Raw genomic sequence first — 26,710 nt, forward strand, 5'->3', positions numbered from 1 at the left:
GTCACCTTCTATAGGATGCTCAGGTGCTCCTCCATTTTCTCACTAGGCTCTAGATCTCCTGCCTTGCTGACCCTTCCTCTAGCCCAAACCCCTTTCTTCTCAACCCAGGTCAGAATCACCACCTCTCTGCTCACTAGATCATGCCCACTCCCTTTTTGTGAAGTTCAGAAGCCTCAGGAGCCTATTGTCCCACCCCAAACTGAAGAGGCAAAGGGACAAAGAAACCAGCCAAGCATGTTTTCAAGATCTCCCGCCAGAGAGCCCTGGAGTAGCCAATCACATAAGCAAACTCCAGTGAGGTTATCAGTTGCTGAGCAGAATCTGGAGCTGCTGCTCTTCCTGGAGGAACTTTGTCAGAGGCCCCAGTGTGCTCCAGAGCCAGCGGGGGTAGAGGTAATGCAGGAAGTGAGAGAAGTATGAGAAGCGGTTGCTGAGACCAAGAGAGAGAAGATGGGTGAGTCAAGATTGAAAAAACATACAAAAGCAATGCAATGCATGGGTTTAGGGTCTCTGGGTAAGAAAAGAGAAGGGACTATGGTGAGAACTGCTGATCCAGGAAAAAGAAATCATGGTGTGTGTGTGCGCGCGGGGGGGGGGGGGGTTGTAGAGACAGGTAGGGATGAGAACAAGGGATTGCAGAGAAAGAGATGGTGAAGGAGAGAAAGAGAGGGGGTGGGGAGGGAGAGTCCTAGCCTCAGATATAAGGGACATTCAGAGGCTGACTGGCCAGTAGAGGCAGCTCCCCTTTCCACTGCTCCTGATCAAATCTCCCAGGAGAGTTGAGAAATTACCCTGTTCTGCCCAACTTGGGGGAGAAGGCATAGCCGAGAGTGCAGAAACCATGCTTACTCTTACCAGGAAATAGGGGTGAGGGGCAAGGGAAGGGCTGATGTAAGCAGGTAAGGAAGGGGAGGGTGAGAAGGAAAGAGGCCCAGGGATGGGGCCAGGTCTGTCAGTTCCAGCAGAGTGGTTGTCGCTGGCAACCCAGTCTTTACTCTGCTGCTTTCTCTGAACATCAAGGATGGAGATGACCAGAAGCTGGTGAGTGTTTCATGTGATTCCTCAGGCCACGTGTTTGTGGACATGCTGTGCAGGAAAGCACATTGGTTGTCCTGAGGCCTGGGACTGGGAGGTGGGGAAGGGTGGACAGAGAGAAGCCAGCCACAGGTCCATGTTCACTCAGACAGTATTGGCACCCAGTATACAACATAAGCACTAAACAGGCTTTTGCTCAAATGGGCTGAGGAAATAGCACTCACCTACTTCAGTACGGGGACTTGTAGTTTGCAGAGTGGATTTTCAACCATGATTTCATTTAATCTCAAAATACCTTCTTGTGATAGGCAGCCAGATATAATCACTTTTTAAGATGAGGCTCAGAGAAGCTGGATGACTTACCTAAAGGTGCCCAAATAGCACACCTCTCAAGAACCCTTTCTGTTTCCGGTGATGCTCCCAAAGCTTTTTAACAGCTCCTATTTCCTAGGGCCGTTCAACACACAGCACTGTGATTTACTTGTTTGGTTTTCAGCCTCCTCGTCTAAACTTTGGGCAGGTTAAGAGCAGCAGCTTTACCACATTCATCCCTGTGTCTTTACCATTTAGGCGTTAATGGGTACGTGTACCGGCTCTGGTGACTCATTCAGACTCACTCGGCAGTGGGCGGCTATAGGAGCTTTGCACCCATCGGCAGGACGTGTACCCTGGTCCACTCTGCTGCTGCTTTCATGTGCACTTTTGCCTGCACCTTCCACACTGTCGCTTCCCTCCCTGCTCATGTCTGTGCATCAACTCCCCCCAACTCCCACATCTTGCTGTCTTTTATTGCATTTAAAAAAATATTTTACTTTTACTTATTTGAGGGGGGAGACAGGAGCAGAGAATGGGCACATCAGGGCCTTCAGCCACTGCTAAAACAACTCTAGACACATACCCCACTGTGTGCATCTGTCTCACGTGGGTACCCAGGAATCAAACCTGGGTCCTTATGCTTTGCAGGCAAGTGCCTTAACTGATAAGCCATTTCTCCCCTCCCTTTTTTTAAAAGGTACGGTGTTACCATAGCCCAAAGTGACCTGGAATTCGTTATGTAGTTTCAGGCTGGCCTCAAACTCACAGCAATCCTCCTACCTTGGCCTCCTGAGTGCTGAGATTAAAGGCACATGCCACCATGCCTGGGTATTTTATTTTTTGCATTGGACCAATAAGTGAAATAGTGATGTACCTCATTCAAACCAAACTGAATTTTTCAGATGAAATACCCTTGAATAAATGGCATTAATGGGGTATTTATAAGCCTATGTTTGTTTGTCTGTTTTTTGTTTTATCAAGGTAGAGTGTTGTTCTAGTCCAGACCGGCCTTGAACTCCCAGAGATACTCCTACCTTGGCCTCCCTAGTGCTGGGATTAAAGGTGTGTGCCACTGTGCCTGGTTTGGTTTGTAGAGTTTTAAGAAACTGCATTAAGAGGCGGCTGGAGATTTCTCCCTCACTCTGGGAGTGGCATTTCTCCCTCTAAGTTTGAAATGCACTTATGATCTTATATCTCCTCTTGAGAACCATCTTTTCATACACCTACAAGTTTTCATATGCCTTGATGTTTTTACTAGATCACAACCGGTAGTGGTCCGTTCTGTATGCCCACTCCTCTGGGAGCACATGAGTGTGATTAGAATGCCATCAACAGAAGCAGGGATAAGTAGCGGAATTATAAGATGACTTATTGAAAGCTAGCTAGCACCTTTGTTGGACTCAGATGGCACCAGTCATTGATGGCACCAGCATACTCTCCCTTCAAGAGATCAGACAAGAAAGGGAGACAAGCTCAGGGCTGTTCTGAAAGGGCTGCATGGACTCCACAGTGGAATGAGTGTGCATTGTGCTCAAGGACCTTGGGAGGAGTGGCTGCCACGCAACCACAGGTGAGAGGGATGTCCTTGATATCTGAGGAGAGCAGTGAAGGACGGCCTCAGCATTACCGCTCATGTAAGGAAGGGAGCTTCAATCTTACTCATTACACAGAGTCTGCTCAGAATTCTTCCCTGACTCCAGTTCCTGCAGATCACACACAGATGGGATAGCCTGGCCTTCAAGGTCCTCAGCACTCTGATGTCAATGCACCTTTCAGCTGTGTCTTTTCTCCATTTTACTCATCCCATATTAGAGACGCTGCAGTTATTTAGAATTCTCTTTAAACTGTTTGCTTCCCTGTGTCTCAGCCCTTTTAAAAAATGACCTGGTTCATAATACTGATTTCCCATATTCACAGGTCTTAAGCCTATCTGTCCTTAAAGCCCACTTTTTGTGACACCTCTTCCCAGAAGTTTGCCTTGGTTGGCTCAGATGGACATAACTGTGCGTTCCTCCAGTGTCACTGTTGGGCCTGCATTCCTGACATGGGATATCCCATTCCCCTTTGAAGTACAGGTCTGGCTTCCCTGCTAAATTATGAAGGTGCTACTGATTCATCTTAGTATGTAGTACTGGCCCTCGTATAGCATATTACACAAGAAGGTGCTTAATAAATATTTATTCACCAAATGAATCAGTATCTTCTATTGGGAGAATGTGGCTCAAAATATGCCACTGCAGAGGAAAAAGCCAACCCAAAAAGATAGGAAGAAATCAGCCAAGAAGCAGGTACACCACCTAGAGAAGGAAACTTGAAATCTGTAAGACAGAAGGACTTGGTATGTATTGACAATCTCTAATGACAAGATTAGGTTAAGTAGTTTTTATTCATAATTCCGAACAAGTTTTTTTTTTAGTGCTCACGCGCGCACGTGTGTGTGTGTGTGTGTGTGTGTGCATGCACGTGCATAGAGGCCAGAAGACAACCTCTAGTGTTTTTCCTAGTTGCCACCCACATTTTATTTTAATTAATTAATTAATTAATTTATTTATTTATTTAGATTTTTTGACATAGGGTCTTCCTTTAGTCCAGGCTAATCTGAAATTCTCTATATAATCCCAGAGTAACCTCGATCCTCCTACCTCTGCCTCACAAGTGCTGGGATTAAAGCTCACCAAGTATCCTAGACCTATTGGTCAGAAGTCTCTAGGTATTCCCTTCCTCCCCCATTTCTGCCTCTACAGTGCTGGGATTATGAGCATGCCCCACCATGCCTGGCTCTTTTACATGGGTTCTGAGACTTGAACTAAGGTCTTCATGCTTGCACCTTACAGACTAAGCCATATCTCCAGCCCACCAGACAAGATTTCAACAGGTGTTATTAGGTGTATGTTAAAGCTGACTTAGGAAACATGTACATACAATGCATCTACTAAGAATTAGGATGGGACAGACTATAAGTTCAGATCTCTCTGACCACAAAAACAAGCTTACTGCATCTTTTCAATACACTGCCTCCATCTGCAGGCAGAAGTACTCATGTTGTGTATACGGTGATGTGTCAGGAGTACAGCGGGGGAAGACTCCTTCTTAAATTGCTTGCCGGGGATGGTTTACCTAAACAATATCCACAATACACACCTGCAGGATGATAAAGACACCAGAATAACAAGTAAGAAATGGGTGATTGTTTTAGTGGTGATGCTATCATTGGCATCCGATGAACATTTTAAATAGAATTTTATAATGTGTCTTCACCTATACTTTTGGGCCTATCTTGTTTATCCCTAAGTGCCTTACAATGTGGGACTCATTGGTTAACCAAGCATAAGATGTGTTATTTAAAGCTAACAGGATAACTCATGTTTTCGTTACATTCTAGCACCTAGTCTAGACAATTAGAGGTTGTCTTCCTGTTGGGTCTCAATTGCTTTGAGCCTTTCTAATTCTTGCTCTGTTTACCTGAGGGTTCGGCGTCTTTGGGATTTTTAGCATTTTACCGGACAAAGTAGCCCTTTCACCCAGTGATTTCCTCCTCATTGATTGTTCATATTAAGAGCAGCAGAGGTGGGAACTGGAAGTCACTAATGTGCTCTTCAAAGCATGCATTGGCACCTCTGATTCAGCCTTTCCCTGCCAGCCCAGGACCTCACACATAGGAAGGGCTCAATAAATATTTATTGAATAAATAAATGAGTTACTCAAATGAATAAAAATGAATTATGTCTGCAGTTCAAGTGACTAGAGGGGAAGTCTGTAGAGTATGCCAGCATCACCTTTGATGGCTTGGTTCATCTGCCTTCCCTGCCCTTTGTGTGTTGGGGATCTACAGCGGATTGGTAATAGGGCCTCCAGCAGTATCACAGGTGCACACTTGGGATGGTGGGACAAAGGGACCGAGTTCTCCTGCATAACTGCTGCTGCTGGCCTCTTTAGGGCTTATGTCCTGAGCCCCATCTCCCTGACTCCAGAGAAAGCCAACTCCCTGAGTAGGAGTTGATGATGATGGTGATGGTGATGGTGATGATGATGATGATGACTCAGCATTTCTATAACTCCACAGTTAAAAATAATGTTCATCCCAGCCTACTTGTTATGCCTCACGACTGCCATGACAGGTGGGTGGAGGAGTGTTATCTTCAAGAGGAAAACATACTGGGGGCCGTGGCCCAGAATACCGAAGGAACTCTGTTTTAGAATGGAGTATCCTATTTGCCTTTAGGAGGCTTACTGATAGGCTCGATGAGCAGGCACTCTCACTCTGACCCCAGCTTCTTAGTGAATTATCATGCACCTCTGAGTCACACAAAAGAGAATGGCTACGCCAAAATTAGACTCAGGACCTGGGCTCTGGAGCCTTCCTCAAGCTCAGAGCCACATTTTACTCTGGGAGCACAAGTCTAAATGTGCATGTGAAGGGAGCTGGACCAATTCCACCTGAATTCCGATTTAGAAGCTAACTCCAAGATTTTGGGGAGTCACTTTGACTTCAGAGCAAAACAACTCTGATCACAAAGGACTTTCTTAACTTCCTACAGCTGCTCGCTGGCAGCTACAATGGTGCCACATTTACGGAAGTCACCTCACCTCACACTTTCCAGTCTAGGATTCTAACAGCCTGGGCAGCAAAATACTTCCTTCCTTCTTGCCCTCCATTCCTTTTTAACTTTGCCTGTTCTTTCAATCCCCGTTTCCTAACATCGGTGACATTTACAGCCGTCAGAAGGAAGCTAGGCAGTGGAGGAGGTGCCAACTGTCACCCAATCCCCTCTGTGTTTCCAACGTGCATCCTTTCACCTTAGCGGTGCCTCTAAGATGGGGTCCAGCGCGACACAGACACCAGGTAGTCCACAAGGCCACTCTAGCTCACATGCACTTCACAGCCTCAGAGCTCAGCCAGCCTCCGCTGCCACTGCCTGATCTTGGTTTCCCTCCTCCCTCTTCCTTGCCAACTTCCTGGCTTGGTAACTGAGAGGAGACCTTGTTCCTCCTTGTTCCTCCTTCTTATTATTTCGGTTGCTGTCTGGGTTTTTCCTCTTGGAGTCTTGTTTGTCAAGCAGCCTCTCTTGGGCCTAAAGTCATTACTGTCTCCTGGCTTTGCTTTGCTCTCCTAGGAGACAAAATACAAGTGGAAATAGATGCGGTGAGAAGGGGGAGGAGTCTTCACTGTAGGAAGTTCCTATCATGCCAATTAACCCTTTAGTTTAGTTAAAAAAAAAAATGTGGACCAGAGATCCATGACTTAAAGATCCCTGATCTTACATGATGAGATCATTATGAGAAGCAGGCTTGGAAGAACTCCATCCGGGCTCACACAGGTTTTCCAGTGCACATCACAGTCACCTTTTGGTTCCATCCTCAGCAGGTTGAAAATGAAAGGCTTTCATTCCCTGTTGTTGAAATGATCTGTGACTAGACTTTTTCAGGCTAAATGAGAAGGGCATCCTTGGGATAGTTGGCTAGCTTGGTGAGTGTGAAAATGAGATCAAAATGAAGAACAGATCTTGAAGTTAGCTATTTATATGACAATAAAATGAAAACAAGGATAAATCCAGTCATTCAAAAACTTCCTTTTTGTCCAAATGTTAAATAAAGTATCAAATTTTAAGATGTCAAGTGGAGCCAATCAATTTGTATGTTTGGCCATTTTCTACTGACCCCTAATGGCCAGAGCTGGATATTTCTAAAATCTCTGACAAGCAGACAAGATGAAACTAACACCCTTTCTGACTCTCTGTTGTTCAATAATTCCTCTCCTCTTCCTATCTCATTTGCTCAAAATAGCTTTTCCTCTATGCTCTCAGAAGCATAGACATTTAGTTACCAGGATTCAAAGTAGCAGTCAGTCCAGTCCTCATGTGTGTATGCACTTTCCAATGTGGCTGACCAAACTACTGAGCCACATCCTCCAGCCCAACCCTCTCATCTCAACAATGAGGAACCAAGACCCAGCGAGCTGTAGAAACTTGAGCATAGCTACTCAGGCAGTTAATGAGAGCTATGGTTATAACCCCAGTCTTTTGTACGCATTATCAATTTACAGGAGTCTTTGTGTACTAGCTAAGTCAGAGGGCATGTTGCTACTGAGTGTGACTTTCCAACCAGTGATGAAGACTCCTTACTTTCATCTTCTCGCCTGGGGGCATGATTTCAAACTTCAAGGGAAGTAAATACCAACGGGTGCGAAGAGGAAGGAGTCTCTAAGATACGTCAGATGGCACAGCCTCACCAGCATCAGGTCTCGCTGGCAGATTTTAGTTCCTACAAAGCAGGAACCTAAAGGACAGAGCAACTGCTATGTTCTTAGGAGCTAAAAAGGAGTGATAATGAGGGTAAGGCTCTTTATGTGTGTGCGTGCATGTACACGCATGTGTGTTGGGTACGCATGTGGGTGTACTCATGCAGCTATCTGCTAGAACGTGCACTGTGCACAACCATGCAAATGCTAACTTGATTGTGAAGTGGGAGAGACAGGGCAAGAGGAGACAAGAGAAGAAACCAGAGGAGCGTGTCCTATTCTTGAACCAGAGGGGAAAATATCTGAAGGCAGAAGTGGGCTTGTGGTAGGCTGAGGGGGCCACTCAGAGACTTAGTTAAGATTCTGAGGAGCAGAGACTGGGAAGTGGGTGGCAGAGAAGGAGGTGGGGACAGCTGTTGCTTTGATTTGCGACTGAGTCAGTGTTCTCAGTGCATTAGCACTGGGAGGGAGCCCTGGGCTGGCCCCCAACCAAAACAAGCCCCTCTGCAGCCAATACTGAGTCGTAACAAGGAGAATTGCAGTTGGGAGACAAAAAGGAGGGGAATCTCATCCCAAATTCCCCATCTTAGCTCCTTCCTTCTGAAACTGAGCTCTGGGCTCTTAACAAGCACCCAGCATTCTGCACTGACAGGCGGGCAGGGAGGGAGGAGGCAGAGAACAAGGAAGGGATGCATCATGAAGAACTTGTGGAGAACAGGTTCTGTGCAGGAATCAGGATGATACCTGGGGATGATGACAGCCTTTGGGAGGGTCTGTTCACCCCAGTTCCTCATTTCCCTCTATGATCACATTCACCAGAAGTCAGGACAGGTCTGATATAGGCTGTGCCTGAATTTTACTATAATAGTTAAAAGGGTAGGCTTTGTCTGAACTCTTGGTGGCCCCTTAAACTGAATAGATAAATTTTTTACTTTTTTTTCCCCCTAGATGTGTGTTGCTTTCACAAATATGCAATAGAATGGGAAAAATGCTTCCCACTGTAGAAAAGTATTTGGGGAAGGGAATATAACAGAGTTGAACATAGGATTAATTTAACTCATTGGAAAGGCATGAGAATGTGGATATTTGAGAGTGGCAAGAAAGCCTAACGGGTCAGGCAAAAGCAAAGAGCAGATTCCCTGTGGGTGAGACATCACAGTGCGGCTTCCAGCCTGTTGATCCTGCTCTCTCCTTCCCACTCAGTGTCCCTCCACCTGTCTGGATGCACAGGTGAGTTCCCTTGCTTTGCTGGCTCCATTTCCTTCTTTGCTGTTTAGCTTGTACGCTAGGTGTCTCAGGCTGATGGCTGGGCGTGGAGAAAGGCGTGTGGAAAAGTTTCATTTGTTAGGATGCAGAAAGAACGTATTTATCTTCACTGGTTCTGATTTTCCTGACCTGTTTTTACTGACTCCCTTCACTGGATGGTCAGGGGCAGCATGTGGATGACAGGTTCAGGGCAGTGGTTAGGAGTGTTACACAAAGAAAAATAGGTTCTGCTTTCCACACCCACACTACACTAGTCTTCCTGATTCCTCTAAGCCTAATTGAGATTTAGCTTCTTCCTCCCATTCTTGTTACTTAACAAAGTGTGTATTTTCAAGAGTGGCACATTGTTCACATTAGCCTTAAGTTGTGCCTTCTGGGGAATTTAACTCTTCCGTGAAACCAGCACAGTCTTTCAAGTCTACAAATCTCACAATCTCCAAAATAGCAAATAATGCTGTTTTGACAGGAAGATTTCTTCTCATCTTCTTGAACCTTCATGGAGTGTCTCATTTTTGATGTGGTTATGCAGTCATTTTTTGGCTCCCTATGATGCATGCATTTTCCAACCTGGTTAAAATTTTTCTCTCCTTCAGCATGTGCCCTTCAAAACACACACACACACACACACACACACACACACACACACACACAACCAGTATGATTCTCATTATTATTCATATCTCTGTTTTTATTTTTCTCTGACATAGAAACAACTTTTTATTATGACCCAGATACAGAGCCCTTTTCACATGCCCATATTAATCAGAACTCTTTACTCCCAGAAAACCATATGGCTTAAAATCAGAGCTTCTCCCCAAAGCAGACTTTAGTCTCTTTCTTCTGCTCAAACACCCCAGGAGAAGGCCAGAATCCTCTCCTCCCCAGGGCTGAGTCTCAGTCCATCTGTCACTGACATTGGACTCCAGGGCTTGGAAACCGGAAAAGAGTTGGCATTAGCATCAGTTGAGAATAAATGAAAACATGGAAGGCTCAGGGGCTTGGTGATGGCATTTTTATATTTGTATGAAATTAAAGGATGCAAATTGGAGAAGAAACATATAAAATGCCATTGGAAAGATTTCATCACTAGGAAGTATAAGAACCAGTGGATGCCATTGTCCCTCTATAATTTTTGCATTTGCTGAGTGACAAATGGCTAGGAGCAGATGGTAAAACTGGCCCCTTGTTTTATAATAACAGAAGAACTTGGCTTCAGGCTCCTGAAAGGATGAACATGATGATAAATTCCAAGTTACCTGTCACTGATGCACTTATTAGAGTTTTCCCGAGGTTTCAGATATTTAAGATAGAGACTCAGTGAACTAGTTTACATTTAGAACTTTTTGCCCTGAATAAGTCTTTGGCTGGAATTCTAGAATCATAACTAGAAGCAAAGAACGGGGTTATTAAAGATGAAAAATACATTTGAAACAAAGTTCTCTAGGTTCCCGGTGACATCCAATATGCGAAGTGCTAGTTCTCCAGTCTTCTTTGACACTAGCTGGGACTATATGAAGAAGAGGAAGGGAAAAATAATGGCCAACGTAGGGACACCACCTTCCATTTCTTTTTCTTTCCTTCTTTTGCTTTTCCCTAAAGCAAGGTGATGCAGCTGACCTTTCTGACCCTGAACTAGATGTAAATGAGCTAAACTTGCTTATAATTAGCAGCCAATACACAATCAGTGTGAGCCTAGCTGAGGGAAGGGAAGATAAATCCTTGGAGCTTGCAATGCTTTAGGTTTTTTTTTTTTTAATGTGTTTAGCATTCTTGTTATTCTCTTAGTGACCCTCAGAAGAAAATGGAAAGACATGAGAGGGTTAAATAATCCTGAAGGTAAGACATATTGAAAAGAGTTAGAATGTCTGCATTTGAATCCTTTTTAAAGCATGTCTTCTCCCCACTAGCACAGGGACTCAGGGAAATGAGTGGATGCAAGATACTCCAGCTGTTGCTGTAACCCCAATTTTGTCTTCCAGAAGGCTTGCTCATGGAGATAAATCACTCCCATTACCTGTCCTTGAAGAATGAAGCATGTTGCTTCAAGTGAGGAAATGAAGGAGGCCCTCTGGAACCTCATTATAGAATCTCGCCTTTCTACCTATTTCCTTCTCTTGGTCTTCCACAAGTGTAATGCTTAACCAAATTCCTATGCAGAAACTGACACAGGACAAGGAGCATACAGGAGAAAGGCACGTGTGCAGGTCTGATGTGATGTGAAGGACAGGCTGGCTAATCTAAGATTGACAGGGGCTGATACCTGATGGCATCAGGTTATTGGCAGATGATTATCACAGTCCCACCTAAAGCCACATCTACTGAGATGCAGCCTGGACTTGAGAGGCCACTGTTATATTTAAGGCCATTTTTCTCTGCACAAGATAAGCATTAAAGTGGGAGAAATGACTCAGGGTTACGACATTTCTCTTCTATGCCTCATATTTATTAGATTGCCTTGTTATTGATTCTGATAGCCATTATTACATCATATCTTTGCATTTGCTAAGGCAGAGGAAGAAAGAAAGCAAACATCAAGACAGAACAGTTAGTGCAGCTGTCAGGCTCAGCGTGCTTTCGAGAGATACATGCTTATGAACTGAGTGGTACTAGTTTACACTCAACAGCTGTGGAGCATATATGAAGATCATGTATGAGCTTACATCGTGGGTATTTGTAATTTAGGTTTTAATCCATGAATCCAGATATAGCAATACTTCCACTTCTTTTGAGGCCATCTGAGGGCATAGTAGACCCCAGTGTCCTCAGCATCTCAAAACACACTCTTCTCTTAACCTGATCGTGATCTGCTCCCTTGTCTCATTTCTACACTTGATCACTGGGATTCACCAGATCTCTATATAGGCTCCCTTGTAGCACATTAGGAGCCATAACCTAAATCATGGACATGTCCCTGGAAATTTCAGAGACATCCCAGTTTTTTCTCTTTTCTTTTTTTTTTCCTCCTTTTACTTTTATTTTTAAGAGAGAAGGTGAGAGAGCAAGAGCAAGAATGAGGAAGAGAAAGAATTGGTGCACTAGGGCCTCCAGCCACCGCAATCAAACTCCAGATGCTTATGCCACGTTGTGCGCATACACAACCTTTGCACTTGTGTTACCTTGTGTTTCTGGATTATGTGGGACCTTGGGAGTCAAACATGGGTTCTTACATTTCACAGCTAAGCCATCTATCCAGCCCCCAGTTTAGCACCCACCTTCCCCCTACATTGTGCAGAGTAAAGAGATTATGAAGCTTGGAGGCAGAGCAGGACCATGGAGAGCAACAAGAAAAGCCTGGGGTGCGACCATCAGAGGCTAGCACCATGGAGAGCTCAAAGCACAGGTAGTTTGTTTTCTAAAGAACATGGAAATGGGCCTCCCAAGTTAAGGCAGACAACTCTCACTACTGCACACTTAACAAAAGACTTCTGTTAGGATCATGCTACATGCATCGTTTGCTCTGAAGGCCATCTGAAGGACTTGGTTTGAATCTCTCCTGAATACACCCAAGAGACTGTGCTCAAGACCAACAGCCAACTTAGTTTGTGAATATTAGTCAAGTACTTCTTCAGGTGTTAGTGGTGATGAAAGGTGCTCAAATTTGGTACAACTTATCATGACTCCACTCAGAAGTACCATCCAATGAATGAGCAGTACATGAGGCATGGGGCCTGTGTCCTCCCTCAGAAACATCAGGACCTGAGGAAGCCAAAATGTATAATACCACATAGAAGAGGTATGGGATTATACCTTTCATGAAGGGTGGTTTCCTTAGGACTTGGAGTTCTGTGTATAATTTGAGAAATTTGGTCACTTTTTTATACTTAGGGGAATTTTGGGAAAAGGGAAAAATGACTCTTTCTTTAATACTCTCTGGTTCAGTGGAGAATTATGTGGCTTTGTGAGTCTCTGCGCATAAGTCTCAACAGCTACATGTGTCTGTGACTTCTGAGAGTTCTTGGAACTACCATGGATGGATCCTCTTGGAACAAACAACAGGATCAGACTGGGGTTTTACTTGCAGTTATAAATGTCCTGAGTACCAGAGCAACAGCATTTTGGCTTGTAGACAATGGTTAAACAGAAAACATTAGATTCTAACATGAAAAATAAAAGGAGATGTTTGGCTAGAGTGGAGGTTAGATCTACACATGGAGCCTTGGGGGGAAAATGAAGGAGACATAATTACCCAAAACTCCCTAATGCTCAGTAGTATTTAAGACGTTAGTCCTGTCCACAGTGTATAGATTTCTTTTAAGGAGAATCCCAAACCTAGATTACCACCCTTCGATGAAGTTCTATTACTAGGAATTAGATGACAAAAAGTGATGGTTGAGCCAGGAGACATTTCCACTGAGTAGGAAGCAGTGACAAAAAAAAAAAAATGTGACTAGGCAAAGCCCCAAGGGTTTTATTTCTCTCACGACAACTGTGAAGATTTTCTTCCTACTACATGACTTAAAGAAAAGCAACCTTTAGTACCATGCTACATATTATTTGAACTACAAGAAAGCACGCCAACCTCAAGGAATACCTAACTCAAATCTAAGGATATACAGAGCAATAGCATGACTGCTCAGTGTGCTATTTCAAAGTGACCAGAACACCACAAGGATGCCATCTGGGGAATTTTATGGCTGCATAACTGTGAGTCACTCACTCCAAGGGGATGATGCTGAATGTCTCCAACATGACTCTCTTGAAATTAGAATTGGTCCTTCTTTCTTCCTCACTTGGAAGAGGAGGAGAGAAAGCCTAAGGGCAGCGAGCTGGCTCACTCAACTCTGAGTAAAAGGCAGAAGATTTTAGACTTCAGAGGAACCCAGGGGTGTCTTGAGGACTTCAGTGAGGCCAAGAAGAGGTCACAAGCTACAGATTTTCACTGGGAACTTCAACATGTCTCCTGTGATCTGCTTTCCTTATTGAGTGAGAAAACATATCCCTGGAGGAAACTATTAAATCCCACTGCACAGTAAAGGCCTAGGCAGAATTAGGGTAGAATGTTTGACATAACTGCTGGATAGACATTTGACTTTGTGCACTGGACAAGCTGCTTCTTCCTGGAGTTAACTCAACTCTGCTATTCCAGTGTCTCACAGGGGCTCTCCTTTCCTGGGCCTGAAGAGGCACACATGCCTTTCTCAAGAGTTATAGCTGCAAATGGGAAGAGAACAGGAACAAAACAGTTACAGCCATAACAAGGAGAAGAAACTCGATGGAGTAGATCTGCCAAGCAGATCTGTGGGCAGCACTAGTGTGAATGCTGGACTTCTCCAGCACACTGGGCATGATCTCTACGCTGGGCACCTAGCCAGGGGGCTGCAGAATGCATGGCAGTAGACAGAAGGTCATTGGAAAGAAAAAGATATTCATGTGTGGGACAGTGAAATGCAAGGTTAAGTTGCTGTCGCTTGGTCTGAAGTGAAGCGAGGCTGTCTATCCACTAGGTCAAGTCACGGTGCTGAAAATCACTTGGGAAGGAAGAAGTCTAAGCAGGGCTGGTCACAATGTTGAATGTCAAGCTGCTCACCAGAGACATGACCACAGGGAACAATAAATTCACAGGCCTTGTAGTCCTCAAACCCAGAGTTGCCAACTCCTCCCAAAGCTAGTGGAGAAATGTGAGAAGGAAGGGCAGGCAGGTGGCAAATTCCTTAGCTTGTAGACACACCACTGATGACCAAGTTTAGGTTTGATTTACTTGTCATTTTCCAACTTCTCAATCCTTATCTAATCTTATGAAGCTTTAAAAATAAATGCATGCTGGCACACAAGGGAGCTGTGCACACCAGTAGCAATGAAGTTTGTTTTCCTTATTCTAAATGGGATGAGCCAGCTCTCCTATCGTGGCACACATGGCCATTCAAGCATCAGTACACTGTAATGTCTTATTTTGTCCAATGTTTACACACCACACCTTTTCTAGTTTGGGTCAACATTATAGGCACTACCTCCTTCCCCAGGAGCCCAGGGCCAACACCAGGGCACTAGACATCCCTCCTGCATGTTCTTACTGAGAATGGCCTTCAAGACCCCATCCATGAGTGCCCAATCCATACACTTATCTCATACCATCAGAGTCTGCCTTCTTAGATCCAGAAACCAAGGGGGAATTGATTGAAAACAGAAACACCTTGTGGTTCTGTCCCGAACATCACACCCTCTGTGACACTGCACACTAGGCTTATATCCACACTCCACACGCTCCCCAAGGAAAATACGGCTTGACTTTTCTTTCAAAAGGCAATGCTAACCTCCATCTCTCTCACCTTTGCAATTTCCCACTCGAAAGTTTCTTCCTTCCTCTCTTCCATATAACTGTTTTGGGGACTTATTTTTAGAAACAGGAGTAGAGCAGTTCTCTTTCCCTCAACTTTAAGCCCGAGTAGGGCTGGAACCCAATGTTGAAGACCAAGACAGAAGCGTGCGGTAGATGGAGGAAGATCTGCTTAGCATCCAGGTTCACTCTACTCTCTAGTGTTTACGTCCTAGAGGAGGGCAGCTGAAAGCTTGGGGGGATGACATCGTTTTCTCTTTTTAGCTTGGCAGTGTTGCCAAAGGTTGCAGTTTGGGTGACACTTGTCTCTTTAACTCAGCTAGCAGGATGGAAAGGCTAAGGGCTGCTGCCGAAAGTCAAGGATTCGCAGGAGGGACTCAGCTCTGGCGCGGACCCTTAGCAGCCGGCTCTTGCTTTGCACTAGGCCTGCTGTCTCCCAGGGCGGCTCACCTCCCGCGAGCTGGTCATCAATGCAGCCCTCTGGGAGAAGGGGATTCCACGCAGGGGAGAGAGGAGGGACTGCTGTCTCCATGGTGATGGGAGGAACTCCCTTTGGGGAGTTTGGGGAATAGAGGGTGGAAGGAGTCAGCCAACCAACTGTAGAGAGGGGATCCCCAGGGTCCCCACACCGGGGAGAACTCCTTTACCAAGATGAAGACAGGACTGGGGGTAGGAGGTCAGGCAAGGTGGAGCAATAATTCTTCCAGTACCCTGGCTCCTAGCCGGCTTTCCTCGGATGAAATTCTCTACATCATCCTCCCCACTTCCAACCCCTCCCCTCTCCACCCGCCCCGCCCTGGCCCATCCCTGCTGGCCACTGGGTCCATCGCCCAGGAACCGCCTCCCCTTTCTCCTCCCCTGCGGTTCTTTCTGTTTTTCCTTGGCATCTGGCCGGGCATAACCGCCACCTCCCCCCACCTCACCTCTCCCCACTTCCCCTTGCTCCTCAGAGGTCCAGTTCCCTCTTCCCCTCCCCCACCCAGCCCACCTCGGTCGGGCAGCGGATAAGGGGAGGAGGACACATTCCTTTAGTGCCTTCGCCTCCAGCCCTCCCACCCTCCGCTGGGACCTGAGGCTCTGAGTGAGGGGGGGGGTGCCTCTCCTGGTTTCCCTCCGCACTTCCCCAAGCCACCCCACTAACCATCAGCAGCCCTTAAGAAAGCCGAGGTGTCCCCACAGCGCTGACCTACATAGACCGGCCTGGGGCGGGAGGGGCTCTACCCCAAGTACCCTCACCCCCGGCCCCGCCTCCTTTCTCCCCACATTCTGCTCCTTCAGCTCGCCTTATGAACCAAAGAAGGGTTAAGTTGCAGACTGGGGCAAAGGGGCTAGGTGTGTTACCCCGCCCCAAATTTGGGAAAATTAATGTCCTGGCCAGGAAAGATTTAGGTCCACGGATTCTCCTCTCCAGATATCTTGATCTCTCCTTTGGCTACTCCCCCACCCCCATTCTGGTTTTCCATTCTCAGATTTGGACTCTGTTAGGAAGACAGCCCGAATTGGGCACCCCTCCGCCCTGTGTTGTTGTTTTGCTCCAAGACGAAGCCCCCCTTCTTTGCCCACGCCCCCCTCAGCAGCCTCACCCAGGCCCCCTACCCTACCCACTCAGAGCTCCGCCGCGGGTGGGGGACGCGCGGGTGGGGTGAAGAGCAGAAATGTTTGCATACAGCAGTTTGGGGGGGAAAATTGCTCTGGCCATCCAACCCTTACCGACATACATACACAAACACCCGACACACGCCCTGACTGAAACAGCGACAAATCTCACTCCGCCTTCAACACACACTGACACACGCACACACACACTCACACACAGATACTGACACAGAGACGCAGAGCCCAGACACCAACACAGACGCGCACACACCCAGACACACACGGACATCAACACATCCAGACACCCCCCCCCCCTCCCGGTTGCTCAAAATAGACCTCAGCCCCGAGATCCAGACCCCGGTTGCACACGCTGACACACACACACACACACACACACACACACACGAGCGTGTGCAGCGGAGGGTGCCCACGCCGGCACACCCCGCGGTCCTCGGAGACGGATGCTCACAGGCAGACACAAGGGTATCTATCACCGCGACTGGCGACTTGAACCCCCCGCTTCCAAACAAAGCCAACAGGCTCCCCACGCCCGCCCGACTCGCACTCGGAACCCCCAGCCCCGGGGCACTCCCCACCTCCCGTGGCATCGTCCCCTCCCTCACTCACCGTCCTGGACGAGGTTGGCCCAGCCGGGTGCCCAGGAGCAGGCGACCAGCAGGAGCAGGGGCAGGGGCAGGGGCAGGGCGGACGGGGCCCCCATCGCGCTCCCTGGCTGCGCGCGGGCGAGCCTGGCGTCTCCAGGGGACTGGGGCCGGGGACCTAGGAGACGACGTCGCTGTCCGAGACGGCGCCCCTGGAGCCTCTTCCGAGCCCGGGGCCGAGGCGGGGACCGGGAGGGAGCCGGCGCTGCTGCAGTCGCGGGGATTAAATAGGGCGCTCGGAGCAAACCATTCGGTTGGAGGTGGAGGGGGGGTGGCGGGGGGCTGGGCTAGTGGCGAGGGGGGGGCAGGCTGCCGCATTTCCCACTCCCCCCACCTACCACACCCCCTCCACGCATCCGTTGGTGCCTTCCATCTTCTCCCCCGGGAGCTCCGCCAGCTCGGGCACCGGCTCTGGTGGGGAGCAGAGGGAGGGGAGCTGGCTCAGCAGTGGGACCCCACGCGCGCCCCTCTCCGGCTTGGGGTGGAGGGAGGGGAGTCAGGCAGGGCGGTGGGCCAGCTAGCGACAGCGGCTATTGCAGGCCCGGACAAGGGCGTGCCCAAGAGCCAGATATCCTCCAGCCCCGCCTTCTCCTTAAGGCAACTGGGGATTCCCCCAAAACCTGAGCACCTCTGATCAATGATGTGCCCCTGGGATATCTCCCCATTAGGGTCACTGTTACCCAAATCATTCTCCTAAGCGTTAACGTCCCTACTTCCTCAACACCTTCCAGTTGTCCGTCCAGCAACAATTTGTGGCCCTAGGCAATCTCTTAAAAAAAAAAGTCCTCCACACTCTAAGCCATGGGAATCAGCATCTCTAAAACCCCCCTCAAAGAGATCATCTCAGACCCTGCCCCAACCCAGCGTCTTACAGAGCAACTCCAACTTGTTGTTGTTAGCTCTTCCTCTTACGCCCTTTTACTCCCAGCTCTCCCCTCAATATTCCTTCCTATTAATCGTTCAGAAAGTCTTGTCTTTCCTTCCAACTTTGAGCTAGTAGGACCCTTGGGTGGATGTGTGATCCACCCTCTTACAGACCAATTGCTCGGTCGCAGCTCTTGTTCCCAAGGCTATGTAGAAAATGGATGGGAGAGGCGGGGTGTTCGCATTTCCTTTCTGCTCTCCAGTCTCAAGTCCCTGATGTTTGCAGTTCTTTATGATTACTTCTGGAAGTTTTGGCACGTCTCAGATGAAAAGGATCTTTCTTAGTTGGTTTTGCTAAAATTTAGCTTTGGAGAATACATTTCTACATTTGAGAATCATATAGTAAAAGACTACTTAGATATGTTAAGCAGTCTTAGAAAATACTTCATTTCGCTGGAAAAGGGTTACCTAATCTAACCCCGGTTATATTCACTTATTAGTAGGAGACAGTGTTGATTATGATGTGGAAGAATATGGTACATAGCGTTGTACATAGTTGTGGCTGGTCCTCATGCCGTCATAGAAGTGGGGTTTGGGCACCTCTTCTACCTCCTGCCCTAGCCCTCCTATACTAGAGACTCCTAGTGCTAATCTTGAATGTTTGAGCAATCTTTCCTTATCTAAGTCAAGATTTCTTAACACTCAGTGGTGATACCGACAGCTAGAAATTCATGGACAGGGAAACACTTGGTAGTCAGTAAAAACTTGTATGGATGACAGTCGATGGAGGACTAAGAGAATAATGTTTGAGGAAAACCTTTGGCTTATCTGAATGAAGTTCTGCTGTGGTTCTCTCACTGTTTCTAGAGCCTAAAGCTTCCAGAGAAGACCTCAGCTCTCCTTGAATGTTTCCTGAGCATTTATATGGTTACTGTCATTTCTTACAGGGTACTATTAATCATTGCCAGTTATTGGTCTTGCCTAATTTGATGTATATCAGTAGTTACAAAGTATTTTGTCCCCATGGGTTCTCTAACATCTGGAAATCTCTAAAAAGTGAAGATAAGAAGGGTTGCATCTAATATATGAAGGTGGAGAGATGGAAGTAAGACAGAGAAGAGGCTGGGGTAAGGGTAGGGGGAGATAATAGGAAGACTGGGTGGGCTTAAAAAGCTTTACTATGGCTGGAAAGATGGCTTGGCAGTTAAGGTACTTGCCTACAAAACCTAAGGACCCAGGTTCGATTCCCCAGTACCCATTAACCAGGTGCACATAGTGGCACATGCATCTGGAGTTTGCAGTGGCTAGAGACCCTGGTGTGCCCATTCTCTTTTTCTCTCTCTCTTTTTCAAATAAATAAATAAAAATTAACGTTTTATGGTGTATATTCATTGTACATGGTGCTACTTTACATGAGGGCACTCATATAAGTATACTTAAGACTTCACCTTCTCATGGAGATGGGACAAGGTTGACATAAGGTTAGTCATGCTAATAGAAGAAAGGTGTGTGTGTTGTAATGAGCGTTTACATGCAGGCTATTCTAGTTAAAAGATATTGGTGGAAAACAAGTATTATGTTTGGAGTTAGATAAAACCTTAGCAATCATGTAAGTGGGCTTAAGAGAGGATAGGTTAAGTGTGTGGGGGTGATGTTTGAAGCGAGGGGTAGGATATGGGATTAAGTCCCCAAGTCCTCTAATTAATCATCATTTCCATCTGCCACTCCACAGCTACCCCTTCTGCTTGCCCTCAGTCTCTGATGGTTGCTGGTCTGTGCCCAGCCTCTACCATGACTGCAAAGGATGAGTACCCAGGGTGGGAGGGGGAGGGGCTGTTTGGAGGGGAGTATTGAGGCTTGCAGATGAGACTCTGGAATGCTCTTTTCCTCCTGGCTCCTTTTCCCTTTTCTGCATCATTCCCATCAGCATGGCAGTCTTTTAGGTCCTGGGAGTGGGAAGTCATCATCAGTGTTTAGAATTACAGAATAAAATAGTATTAGTTGCAAAGGACTTTCAAGACTTATCTTGTTAGTAAGGATCTTGGTTGAACAGATCAGGAAAATGAAGGTCAGACAGTAGGTGATGTTTTGTGGTCAGACAGTTTTAACTAGTAAAGGGTTCTGAATGAGAGGCAAGTGGTACCTTTTGGAAGCAGGGAAGATAAGGAGATACAGTCCTGTTATCTAAGAACAGTATCCAATTTGAAGAATTCTTCACTCCTGTAAATCTCAGAAAGGTAAATTCTCCTGCTTGGATATGAATATTCCATTCGGAGCAACCCATTTCCTGTAATCCTTCTACTGCCCTGTCTGTGTGTGAACAACCCCCTCCCCCGCCTCTGCCCTACCTCCCAGAGACTGTCCATTCACTTGGGAATAGTGTATTACAAGGCCAGACTGACTTACAAGGATTATCCCCATCTTAAAAACAGGTAAAATGGAAGTATCTGTGTTGGATTGTGATCTCTATGGTTACTCTCCACTTGAAAATGCTATGATATACAATATGTGTTTCCCAGAGACTTAAACAAAGTCTGGAGTAGGTTGTCTGTGGGATTACAGAACTGGCAGCTACGGTGAAAATTGGTGGTGGGGGGGGGTGAGATGGGGAGTGGAGAGAAGGCAGGCTTGGCCTCCTAAATGCCCTTGTCCACTCAGCAACAGCTTGGGTAGATGGGGGTGTGGAATGTGGTGTTGGCACCCTTGCTAGGCTAGACACAGCTGTGTGGGCCCTGGGCATTCCTTTCCCCACGCAGCTTCTGCTCAGAGGGGAGAGAGAAGGGACCCAATCTTTACAGATTCATGGGTGCTTGGGGGTGAGGGGGTAGCTGCACCTGTAGGGGAACACTGTATCAGAAGACTTGCCTCCGTGGGCACTCAGATCCTGCCTGTTACTCTCACCCTTCCCTGCTCTATGACTTTTTTTCTGTAAATTCTACGCAGATTCCCACATTGTTTTCCTCCTCAATTTTCCACCCAACTAAACCAGTACTTGGCTTACTGCTTCTTACTTCTATTATCCAGTTCTAATTAACACCATCCTTAATAATAACCTTGGTCTGCATTTTAATTCTAACCTTAATTGAATTCTAATTTTAATCCTAACCCTAATCTATTGCAGACTCAAACTACCAACCCTACTTGCAACCCCCATTTAATTACCAGTTTTAACCAGTATCATCATTCTAACTAGGCTTAAGCCAGCAACTAGGAAAGCAACTTTCATACAGCAAAAGATGGTCACAGATTTTTATGCTGTGAGAGACCATCACATGTCAGACTTTCCATACACAGTAGCTGATGCAGTGCCAGATGCAGCCCAAAAGGAAACAGGGTCTAACAAGATTATGTCATTTGCACATCATGTGTCCATATCCAGGCCTCCTTGACCTGCGATCTTGTGTGTGCTCTCTCCTCTTTCTGCCAACAAATATTATTGTTTGACTTGCCTTCTTCTAAAATCCGAACTAATATTCATTAGCTTGGCTTCTACAATTTTAAGTTTCTTGAAAACACATTATTGGCTTTTAAGAAAAAGATAAGTGATGGTACAAAACAGAGATTAAGCAAATTAAGAAAAATAACTCACATCTCCCTGTCCAGAGACCTTATTGGCACTTAAAACCATTAATTTATTGCTAGAGTTAAAATATTCAGACTATAGAAAGAAACAAACTGCGGAGCAAACCCCCTTGCCTGTGCCTTCCTGGAGTAGCCATATTGCACAACCCCAGGGGGCATCCTTCTAATTGGAATTGTGTAACTCCACAGCACTGCCTCCCACAGCTTTTCCGAGAAGCAGATAAAGTCAAGGTAAATATCTACCAAATTAAATCACCCTGTGTGTGTATATGACTTAGACATGACAATCAGTAGACACTTCGAATTTATAATTAGCAATAATTACTGAGGGCCAGACTCTCTGCTAAGCTGTTTATGTTTATTGCACATTTTAATGTTCACAAGTCCTCCATGCAGTAGCCATCACCCCTGTTCCAGATGAGGACAGTGAGGCTCAAAGGGGCAAAATGACTGGCACAGGAACATAAAGATGTCCAGGTTCCAAAGCCTGCACTCTTAACTGTTGCGCTTCAGGACTTGGGTCTCAAGGTCACTCGGGCTTAGTCATGAAGGCAAGAAGTAGTGTTGCTGATTGGACCAGATGACCTATGGGGCTGACGATGGATTCAGACTGATGAAGTGGGAGAGAATGCAAGGGAGAAGAGAAGAGATCCAGGTAACTAGATTACAGAGAGCTGTGAATAAAAGGTGAGAGTAATAAGGGAATAGGACAAATGTGAGCAGAGACCAGGGAATTTTTTTTTTTTTTACCAATTCAAGCAAAAATGAAATCATATAAAAAATATATATGTCACTATTGTTCCAGTGATGGACTGATGGATGTATTATGGAAAGGCAGTGGACACATATGATCATCTGTGAACAAAAATGCACATTTTTCACTTACATGGGGGACACATAGCCTCTCCAGTGAAAAATATCCATGTTCCTCACCTTGTGTTTTGTGCTTCAACAATACCAAGTGGCTTGCAATTTCCCAAACACACTCTGTTGTTTCATGCCTCAGTGTCTTTGCACTCACTGTTTTCTATACCTGTATCTACCATCTCATTACACCTGATGAAAATTGTGCTGGTGTTTACCCACCCAAATTTGATTTGATGTTACCACCTCTGTGAAGCCTTCTACCTGGAGGTGATCATATCTTCCTTGGTTCTACCACTGCATTAAACATACACCTCAACAGTTACAATGCTTTCACTGTATTGCCAATAATTGGGTAATAATTTGCTTTTCTAATTGCACTCTTGGAGAACAGAAATAATATTTTAGGAATTTTCTTCCAAGTGCTTAGTATAAAACTAGAAAGTACAGTAGATTTTCAGTTAATTCTGATAAAAATAATCTGCTTACAAGCATGGCTTGATAAATCATATTTTCCCATAATCACATACGTGCATATCACCATACTTCACTGGCAGATTTCCTATCAGCAAGTATACATGTGATAACATTGGATAAACTGTCCAAAATGAGGTGGCTAATGCTAATATACTTCTAAAAATATTGTATCCATTTATGAAGCTGTGTTTTATAATTTTTGGAACTGACATTGAAGCATGTTGCTTATTTATTTGTTTATATTTAGCAACGCTGGGACTTACCCTAGGACATCATGCTTGCTAGCCTAGAACTTAGCTTCTTCCACTGAACTCTATCAACAGCCCCATGTCACTTTCTTTTGTACAACTTAGTTAATAGAAAATGTTCGGGCTGGAGAGATGGCTTAGCGGTTAAGCGCTTGCCTGTGAAGCCTAAGGACCCTGGTTCGAGGCTCTGTTCCCCTGGTCCCATGTTAGCCAGATGCACAAGGGGGCGCACGCGTCTGGAGTTCGTTTGCAGAGGCTGGAAGCCCTGGCACGCCCATTCTCTCTCTCCCTCTATCGGTCTTTCTCTCTGTGTCTGTCGCTCTCAAATAAATAAATAAATAAAAATTAAAAAAAAAACATTTAAAAAAAAAAAAGAAAATGTTCATCCTTTGACGATCAGCTTTACTTCTGAAAGTAGACAAACATCCTGGATTCATACTTTATGTATAAGTTGGTGGTTCATTCTGGGCAATACAAAAAAATAAATTTTGCTGTCAAAAGAGTAGAGCTTGTAGTTTATGATTTGATTAATATAGATGCTGGTTCCTTAGGCAACTCCCAAAGAGGAATTCTAGAACATTTCTAAGAAGTAGCATCATGATCCATTTGTAAATACAGAATGAATTAAACAAGAGTTTTATCATATTTTAATCACCTCTGGTGAACAAAATGCTTTATATAAGAACACATTATGTTATGCTCAGAACTGAAGCCCCTGTTCATTCATTCATTTGTTCATAGCTTGCTCAGGAGTTACTGTGTGATGAACAATGCTAAATGAAATTGTGTCATTGTTTTGACTTGGTGTTTTATTGTAGTCTACTAAGAAATTTTGTTAGCTCTTCAATTTTATTTATTTGTTTGTTTTGTTCTTTTGAGACAGGGTCTCATATAGACTAGGCTGGCCTTGAACTTGCTAGGTAGCTGAAAGTGACCTTGAACTCCTAATCTTCCTACCTCTGCACCTCTCAAATACTAGGATTTATAGGTGTGTACTACCATGCCTGACTAGATTTTAATTTTTAACTATGAAATAAAATGCTCAGTAGAATAGCTGCATCTATGCTTATGCAGGCAACCCTGCCTCAGTGGGTCATAAAAATACATAACAAAACATAAAGTAAGCAGGAGATTAGTTGGGAAGAAGGAGGGGTTCAGTGGGAGGAGAATAGGAAAGGATTATGTGGATGAATGTGATCTAAATGCATTGTATACATGTATGAGATTGTAGAAGAAAATGAAAAATTTTTAAATGCTCAGTAGATTCCATTTTCTCACCACCCATTTTCACTCAATTTTTGAGACTTATTTGTGTGTGAGGAATGATACAAGAGTCAAGGATAGGCTAGTAATCAAGGATACCAACATTTGATAAGAGACTAGTCTAACAGTAATGGTTTGCTTTTTAGAATCCTAAAGTAGGAACAGATGTTAAAATGCAGCCCAAAATACCAATATGTGGTGTTAGTCACTTGAAAATACAAAGATAAGTAAGTCATGAAGCCTACCTTACAGGAACTCACAGTCCAATGAGGAAGATAGGCTTGCAAATGTATAAGTACTCTCCACATGAAGATGATATGATAAAAGTTATACGCAAGTTATATGCAAGGCCCGAGGGAGCCAAGAAGAGATAGAAATTAAATTTGGGAGAAACTTTAAAATTAGGAGTTGGCCAAATGTGAAAGGGAGTGAGAGGCATTTTGAAGGAATAGAATATGTCAAACAGTGAAGCAAGGGAACACCAAAGTTGTGCTAGACTGTGGAGGGAATTTCTGTTAGAGGCTGTTCTTCATTCCACAGACAAGAAGTCATTGAAGGGCTCAAGCAGAGAAATGTCAACGCTTGATTTGCATTTTAGAGCGATAACTCTGGCAGTGCTGGATGGGTGAACAGGAGGATACACATCACTTGATGCAGAAGCCTGGCCCCGCTGAAGATCACAAATCCAGTGCCATGACATTGAATAGACATAGAGTGTGGTCTTGTCTTAGACCCTATTGGCAAGATAGATATAGCACCCAGAACACCATTATAGGACCCAGATCCAACACATAGTGTAGTACACAATGCTTGGGGCAGACACATACTGGTGCCTAACAACCCAGGTTTTATGGAGTGTGGTGGTCTGATTCAAGTGTCCCCCCATAAACTTAGGTGTTCTGAATACCTGGTTCCCAGCTGATGGAGATTTGGGAATTATCACCTCCTGCAGGCAATGTATTGTTGGGGATGGGCTTATGGGTGTTATAGCCAGTTTCCCTTTGCCAGGGCTTGCTACACTCTCTTGTTGCTGTTGTCCATCTGATGTTGGTGAGGGGGTGATGTCCACCCTCTGCTCATGCCACCATTTTCCCTGCCATTATGGAGCTTCCCCTTGAGTCTATAAGCCAAAGTAAGCCCTTTTTTCCCCACAAGAGCACTTGGTCGGGTATTTCCTGCCAGCAGCAATGTGAACCTGGCTGCATCATAGAGTAAAGGGTTAGATATAGTGACCAACTGTCTCAATTAGCAAGGGACAGAACCTTTTCTGATGAAATTGGGAAAGTCCAGACAAACTGGGATATTTGGTTACCCAGTGGCAGTTCCCGACAGAAACAGTCTTTACTCAGCAGCACCTGTTACCCACATTATCTCCCTGACAACCAGCTAGGGTCATCTCCTGGGCAGACTGGAGGGGAAAAAACTGAGTATATTGTTTTCTGTTGTAGGGGGCAGTAGAGATGAGAAAGAGGTGTGGGGGGTGTATCAGAATATTTTTGCCAATTGAATGAGAGGAGAGCAGAAAAATCCTAAGTAAGAGAATGGGAGGGGAGATTGGCTTCTGGTCAAGAATTCCATCTCCACTGTCTGAGACTGTACAGTCTTTCTGGTGGTGAGGAACAATTTCGGGTCACACTAACGGCACTGCAGAAAGTTAATGTATATATTAATTTTTTATTCATGCATTAGTTTCATATGCTCTTCTATATGTATATTCATTCTACATTCATGGGGTGCCTACTATGTGCCTGGCACCCTGCATAATTCAGATTGTATAATTTTTATTCATAGCCTTTTGACACATAGATAGTACTCACATTTTATGGATGGGGAATGTGTCATATATTATATGTCATATATTGATCAGTTGAGCTAATATCTTAATTCAAGTGCCTGAAAAATACTTGATAGTCCCAGCATACGATTCTGTGCCTAGTCATAAAAGTTCCCTGGGAATAATTATTAAATATAGGGTGAATGAATGTGTGAAAGAGAATGTGCTTATTCAGCACATTTGAAGAAGAGT

General features: G+C 45.3%; 1 protein-coding gene across 2 annotated transcripts in view; it reads right to left on the reverse strand.

The window, feature by feature from the left end:
• The window catches only part of Cadm3 (cell adhesion molecule 3), a 29,781-nt gene extending 12,211 nt beyond the window's left edge, over positions 1-17,570 (reverse strand). Inside the window, exon 1 of one of the 2 annotated variants that reach the window (XM_004671094.2) lies at positions 17,352-17,570. In XM_004671094.2, the coding sequence (XP_004671151.1) occupies positions 17,352-17,445 (94 nt within the window). In that variant the 5' untranslated portion in view covers positions 17,446-17,570. The remainder of the gene's footprint in view (positions 1-17,351) is intronic. The other variant, XM_004671095.3, reaches the window with a different exon arrangement.
• Positions 17,571-26,710: the final 9,140 nt, after the last annotated feature.

The sequence above is a fragment of the Jaculus jaculus genome, chromosome 1 (assembly GCF_020740685.1).
Source record: "Jaculus jaculus isolate mJacJac1 chromosome 1, mJacJac1.mat.Y.cur, whole genome shotgun sequence".
In the NCBI taxonomy this organism is placed as follows: domain Eukaryota; kingdom Metazoa; phylum Chordata; class Mammalia; order Rodentia; family Dipodidae; genus Jaculus; species Jaculus jaculus.